The sequence below is a fragment of the Benincasa hispida genome, chromosome 6, assembly GCF_009727055.1.
Source record: "Benincasa hispida cultivar B227 chromosome 6, ASM972705v1, whole genome shotgun sequence".
Taxonomy (NCBI): Eukaryota; Viridiplantae; Streptophyta; class Magnoliopsida; order Cucurbitales; family Cucurbitaceae; genus Benincasa; species Benincasa hispida.
In genome coordinates this window covers 3,167,143-3,173,729 of record NC_052354.1, presented here as the reverse complement: position 1 = coordinate 3,173,729, position 6,587 = coordinate 3,167,143, and the positions used below count along the sequence as shown (strand labels likewise).

At 35.2% G+C, this 6,587-nt stretch overlaps 1 protein-coding gene across 8 annotated transcripts; it reads left to right on the top strand.

Moving 5' to 3' along the window:
• The first annotated feature begins 354 nt into the window (after nucleotides 1-354).
• On the top strand, nucleotides 355-5,647 carry LOC120080329 (glycerophosphodiester phosphodiesterase GDPD4). Of its 8 annotated transcripts, none has more exons than XM_039034969.1 (10): nucleotides 356-664; nucleotides 744-830; nucleotides 924-1,021; nucleotides 1,350-1,410; nucleotides 1,702-1,782; nucleotides 1,937-2,029; nucleotides 3,455-3,607; nucleotides 3,893-3,982; nucleotides 4,860-4,987; nucleotides 5,154-5,319. In XM_039034969.1, exons 1-10 carry the CDS (start codon nucleotides 485-487, stop codon nucleotides 5,317-5,319), a joined length of 1,137 nt encoding a protein of 378 aa, XP_038890897.1. In that variant the 5' UTR covers nucleotides 356-484. The 8 variants fall into 8 exon arrangements, with proteins under 8 accessions (XP_038890899.1, XP_038890898.1, XP_038890897.1 ...); XM_039034967.1 differs by having other exon boundaries at nucleotides 3,431-3,607; XM_039034966.1 differs by having other exon boundaries at nucleotides 357-664; nucleotides 3,386-3,607; nucleotides 5,154-5,647.
• The last annotated feature ends 940 nt before the right edge of the window (nucleotides 5,648-6,587 follow it).

The following is a 6,587-nucleotide window of genomic DNA, read 5'->3' as shown; positions in this document are numbered from 1 at the left end:
AAGGATGATAGAGGCTTTTCTTCTTCCGTTGGCTTCTTCTTCTCTCCCATTTTTTTGTTGTGTTGCAAAGCCAGAGATCGAAGAGCGAGAGGACAAGAGAGCCAATCTGCATGTGCGAGGGTTTTGTTTTGGTAATTTCACTCGACTCTAACATCAGCAAAGAGGAAAAAAAAAACTCTCATTTTCAAAAAGTGAGGGTAAAACTCATTTTCTCTCTCAATTTGGATCATTCATATAATTTTCTCAAAATTGAATTTGGTCCAAAAAGTATTTTAATCCCAACCCAAGCTAGAACCAAGACCTCTAATTAATACATAGGATAAAAATCGATATTTTTTTTTTCCTTTTGCTAAAAAGAAAAAAGAAAACGTTTCTCCCAAAGAAAAATCAATAGAAATCTCCCAACTGGCGTGGGCAGTCTGCCAGTCTCTCCCAGTCCGCAGGTGTTAGAAAAAAAAGTTTGATTCAGAAAGTTGCCATTGGAATGGCGATTTCCATCTCTAGAGTTGGAAGAAGGCGTTGGATTGGGCAAAGACCATGGCGCAATCGATTCCCTTTCAGATTCTCTTCCCGACGGCTCTTTCGTCTCACTATTCTATGCCTCGCTTTCATCGCAATTCTCCCTCCCATTTACTTCCATTTCAAGCTCAAGCGCTTTCAGCAGGTACCCTTTTCTCCTTTCTCTGCTCTCTATCCTCTAATTCAATTCCAAAATCACATGATTCTGTTTCTTCTCTGTACAGATGCAACAAAGGAAGTGCAAATGGCTGAATCATCCGCCTCTTGTGTGTGCTCATGGCGGCGACTCATCCAAGGCCTTTCCCAACACTGTACGACTCCTCAATAGATTAAAATTTTGAATAATCTCTTGTCGCTCTTTGTGGCTCTTTATTGGTTATGATCTTTTCCTCTACTTTCAACAGATGGATGCTTATAACAAAGCTCTTCGTTCTCAAGCCAACTGCATTGAAGTTGATGTTTCTCGTTCTTCAGATGGAGTCTTATTTGCTCTTCATGACAGGTATTTATCAAAACTGTGTACAACCACTCACCTTTTCCAGTTGTTTCCCTAACTCGGTTAATCAGGCTAGTGCTTGCCAATTTTCTTCCTGTAATTGAGATTAAATAATCAAAGATGATTTCAATATTGGGTTGTGGTCGAGGTGTATGTAGTGTTTTCATATGCAGTGGATTGAGCTGATATGCCATAATAGATGAGTTGGTGATACTAAATAGCTGAATAGCATTCAATTTTGACTCAGTCCTTTTATCATAGTTGACAATGTTTTATTCTCATATTAAGAAACTTTTGAAGATATTTGGAGGTTTGATTATCACCTGACAGGCAGGGACTTGCAGAGGATAACTGGATCCAATACTTCCAAAGTTGGAAATTTTAGCATGAAAGAGGTGAGTGTAGATTCTGCATCTTCATATCTATATTAAGCAACTCTCTAAGTGGTGTTTTGGGCATTAAGTGGAGTTTTTAAGTCTAACGTTGTTTAGTTTTTAGAGTTATATAGCCAGTGAAGTTAAATAATATGTGTTTTGGGTTCTGAATTGTTCAGTCTAGGTTAAGGAACTCTTTTTTTGGAGAGTAGAGTTGTTTAGTCTGGGTTTAAAATGTTTTGTTTGAAGTGTAGTTGTTTAACCTTTCTTTTACTGCTCTTTATTAACATGATCTGTAGTTTTCGGTTGTAGATAAAAAATCTTGGTGCTTTTTATCAACACATTCATAAATTGCTGGATTTCAACATTCCTACAGTTGAAGAAGCTTTGGTGGTATGCTGTAGGATATATGCGCTCTTAGTATGAATGCATTGAGTACCATCATATGCCTATCTGATCCTGCCTGCCAGCCAGTCTGATATTTCTTATTTTATTCTTTAGAAGACTCACATTTTCAGTTGACTATCATTCTCTTGTATTTGTGCAGCTAATGGCAAAATCAGTTCAGCAGGTGATTCTAGACGCAAAGGTTGGACCACCGTCATATGAAAATGGGCTTGCAAAAGATATCATTTCTGTTGTGAGTTTTCTCTTCTTTCTCCTTTGTCTGCACAATTTTCTACTAAATAAAAAAATATTTAAACATGTTAATATAAGTTATTGTTTTTGTGGAGTATCTGTAAAATATAAGGTTGCTCAAGTTGTGGTTGTTTGATGTGAATGCTGTTGAGGCTCCAATCAAATAAAATTACTGATCTATGCTATTAGATTTGTAGTACTTAACAGTGGACCGGGTCATATCCACATAGAGCTGAACTTAAGCTAAATCTGAATGTAAAAGCAGTTTTTTTTTGTGTGTGTGTGTGTGTGTGTGGTGGTGGGGTGGGGGGGTAACCAATTAATCTGGAACAGCCAGAAAAGCCCCTAAGGTCTCTTGATTTAACTAATTAGACTAATTATCATAACTAACTCTAAACTTGCCAATCAGCTAGGCACAATAAGTCCCATGGTAATCAACTAGTCATATTAAGTACAGAGATTAATTAGGACAATAAACTAAGCTAACCAAATTCAATTAATCGCTTTTAAATTCCTAAGGCCATGATAATCATAGAAAGCCATAAATTAGTCAAAATCATAACCCGACCCATTTACTATTCCCATTAAACATATATTCATGATAATTATGGATCTCAAACACATGTATAGCTTTTCTTGATGAGAAACATTAAGGATAATTTCATTGATGGTATGAAATTACGAAAAGGCACAAAGCCATGAGAGATTACATAATAGTTTTCCACTGTGCAATAAGGGATGTAAAATTGTAATCACAAAAATATGGGGTAAATTTACACAAAGTGAGGGCAGTATACAAAAGATGATCAAAGAAGCGAGTGAAATTCGACTCTTTTTCTTATGAACACATGTATAAAAGACATGAACAATCACTATTTAAGCGATTAATCTGTCACACTAACCAATGGTAATTGTTCACGGATTAAACAAATAATAGAAAATAATCAACCAAAAACCATAGGTTCTTCTGGGGGTATTACTATTATGTACAATGTCCATTCTCTACATTCTGAGGTATTACTATTATGTACAAGGTCCATTCTCTATCCGCCTTTTAGAGAGAGGTCGCTTTTTGTGGTATGCTGGGGTTTGAGCTGTGTTGTGGATATTTGGGGGGAGAGGAACAATAGAATGTTCCGAGGTAGGGAGAGGTTTCATGTTTTGCCTTGGCTTTTTTTTTTTTTTTCTAAAAAAAATTATTCAATGAGGAACATTCTACTTATACTTGGAATCCCTTGATGTTTTTTGTGGGCTTATCTTTTTGGATGCCCGTGTATTCTTTCATTTTGTCTCAATGAAAGTTGTTGATTCTATTAAAAAAAAAGTCCATTCTCTATCTGTTCGAGATGTGTTGCAGGAATCCTTTTTTTTTTTTTTTTTTTTATTTCTATTCACTTCTCAGAATCAAGACTGCCAAACCTTCCAGCTCTATGACCCCGCACTCCCCACCAAAGTACAAGGAAAGATTTGGTGCTTGTTTAAAGCTAATAAAGATGTAAGGGATAGGGTGGTTCTCATTGAGTCAGTCGGTTGGGAGTTGGTGTCCAGATTATGTGGTGAGGGGACTGGGAATTTTCAGGCAAGAATATGTTCTTGTTTCCAAATGATTGCAAGATCTTTTTCTAGAGCCTTTACTCTTTAGGTTCATATGTGAATTATTTCTTTTATGTGGTCCCTTTATTTCCGATTACCAGCAATTGTTGGTGGGCCCATTGCATTTTTCTAACCTTGTTCTTTCCATCCATTAAGAATGAAAAAGTCAAAACAAAGAAAAGGAAAAGAAGTGATCAAGTGTGTAAAGTTATGCAGCTCATGTAATTTCTTCATATTTGCAGCCTAATGGTTGTTCTTGTCTAAATTTCAGGTCGAGAAGACAAAATGTAAAAATTGTCTTGTCTGGGCGAAGAGTGATAGCTTAGCAAGGGACGTAATCAGATTATCATCGGATATTAAGGTGAGTAAAAACTGGTTTTAGTGTTCATCTATTCGAGATCACCTTCTGCAAAGTCTAGTCAGGGAGCTATTTTTTATATTATGAAAAATTCTAAGACTTAATTTTGTGGCTACAGGATTATTACTAAACCGACTAACCATTATTTAACCTAGTGGATGGTTTACTTTTTCGATTGTTAATGCTGCTGTGTAGTTTGTTTGACTAAACGTTTTCTACATTCAGTTATTATCATCAAAATCCATTTCACCCGATTTACAGTACGTTGCCATATGATACCGGATCAGGTAAAAGACATTGGCTCAATGTAACTGGGATGTTTATATAAGGATACTCGTTAATTTGTTTGATAAATGAGACTTCAAGATAACCGGATACAAGCCAAAATATACTTTAACACTAACAAACGAGCAACAAGACCACAATGAACAAAGAAAATAAATATAGTCCCCATCTAATTCAAGAGGTTGCAAGTTCTTACATACTAATCAAGATAACGACCTCTACCCAAAAACAGACCATATAACAACATTCTATTCCATCCATACTGCAGCGTGCAAGCCACTCAGCAATTGTGTAGGGTGAAATACCCTTCTTGCCCCTCCTGGAATAAACCTTGTCAATCGGTGGTAACAGTCCTAAATTCTTGCTATTGAGCTGTGTTATTAAAGTTTATAGAGTTTGTCGCGTTTTTTATCTTGTGCATAAGCAGCTGGATTTTAATTAATTCTTGAATTTGCTAATTGTGCGTGGTTATTTGACTATGTCAAACATGGATTTCCCCCTAAATAACAGCTCATTTGTAAGTGGAGGATTTGGTTTTAACCGTTAGAGTTTGAAAAGTTTACATGTCTCATAGAAGTATATGTTTTACTTGCAGGTGGGGTATATTGTAATGATGGACCCAACTACAGGGGAACGAACCAACTTGCTGAGAATGAAAGCAGCCAAGGTGGTTGGTGTCTATCATCCTTTGATTGATGAAAATCTTATGCGAATACTGCACAGGTACGGCTTCCATTTGGTTCATTAATGTACAAAAGACAACAAAACTGGTTAATGCATATACCTATCCTCGATTAAGAGGTGAGGTTTGAATCCCACACAAAAAGTATAAAAGGCAGCTTAATCGGCTTTGCATTATAGTATCAAGTTGACACGTTTTAATCAACAGGAGAGATAAAAACGTGTATGCATGGACAGTTGATGATTCCGATTCGATGAAAAGAATGTTAGCCGAGGGAGTAGATGCTGTCGTTACAAGCAACCCGACATTACTTGGAAGTGTAATGCAAGATACCAGAACTACATGCCTTGAGAATGGTTTTTCATTATCGTGATATCGAAATCCATTTATGGAAGTACTTCAACTTCCAAACTCCTAAGCAAGCTATTCTTTCTTTCCTTTTCCCTTTTATTACCCTCCAACTTGTTCCTCATATCTTCTGTTGGCCTTGAGAATGGTTTTTCATTTTCATCATGGTATCGAAATCCATTTATGGAAGTACTTCAACTTCCAAACTCCTAAGCAAGCTATTCCTTCTTTCCTTTTCCCTTCTATTACCCTCCAACTTGTTCCTCATATCTTCTGTTGTTGTTTCTAACAAGAAATACCCTCTGTTAGTCTTTCATAAATCATATATATATATAATATATATCTCATACCAAGAATAAGTACTTACAAATATAAAATTTAGGTTTTCTTTTCGATTTGTTTCTCTCTTCAATAGATAAACCTACTGAAGGATTAGTCTGTGGTTTGAACAAGTGATTCGAAGAATGTGATCTATCTTTGAAAAGAGTAAATTATGTCACAAGTTCGAGCATAGTTCACTGAATAAGACATAATTTCTTTCTTAAAGATTGAGAATGAGATCTTTTGGTCTACAATTGTTGGACTAAAAAAATCATTGGACATAATTTTGGCTCTTTGAGCCAAAAGTAGTTGAGTGCAACATGTATGTTGGGAATAGCTGCTGGAAAATGCCTTTTTTTCTTTAGGGTTTAATTTAACACCTTTTAAATGTTGGAAAGGTTATGTTGTTTTCAGGACAGAATTAGGTGAGATTTTAGAGTCAAGATATTATGTACTGTTAATAAAAAATACTAGGATAAAGATATGAAAGGATAAGGTAAGAGAAATGTGTATCAAATAAATTCCAAAGAGGTGCATTTTTTTAGAATTATTAACAAGGACTTTGAAGTTGTTGAAGTTTTATATTTCATGAGGAAAAAGAAAAAGCAATTAAAAAATTGTCAAAGAATACATATTATTATCTTTCTGCATATGAACATGCCACTCTTGCAATGTTCAACCAAAGAAGGGAAAATTTGACTAATTAAAGCATATACCCCAAAGATCTCATTGTCTTCCCTAAAATGCCAAATTGAGTTTTTTTTTTTCCTTCAATTTTTTTATGGGGGAAACTAAAAGGTTCTTTATGCACAAATCATGCCATTCAATTATGGAAATGAACATAATTTTTTTGTTGCTTACATATCTCTCTCTCTTCTTTCTAAATAATAAAAAAATAGGTTGATTAAATTACAAGGTTTAAACTTTCTTGTTTCTAATATGTCCCTGATTTTTTTTAAATGCCTAAGAAGT

Coding starts and splice junctions, on each gene's coding strand:
- LOC120080329 (XM_039034966.1), top strand. CDS start 485: ATGGCGATTTCCATCTCTAGAGTTGGAAGAAGGCGTTGGATTGGGCAA. Junction 665..743: donor AGCTCAAGCGCTTTCAGCAG/GTACCCTTTTCT, acceptor TTCTCTGTACAG/ATGCAACAAAGGAAGTGCAA. Junction 2,030..3,385: donor CAAAAGATATCATTTCTGTT/GTGAGTTTTCTC, acceptor GATGTGTTGCAG/GAATCCTTTTTTTTTTTTTT.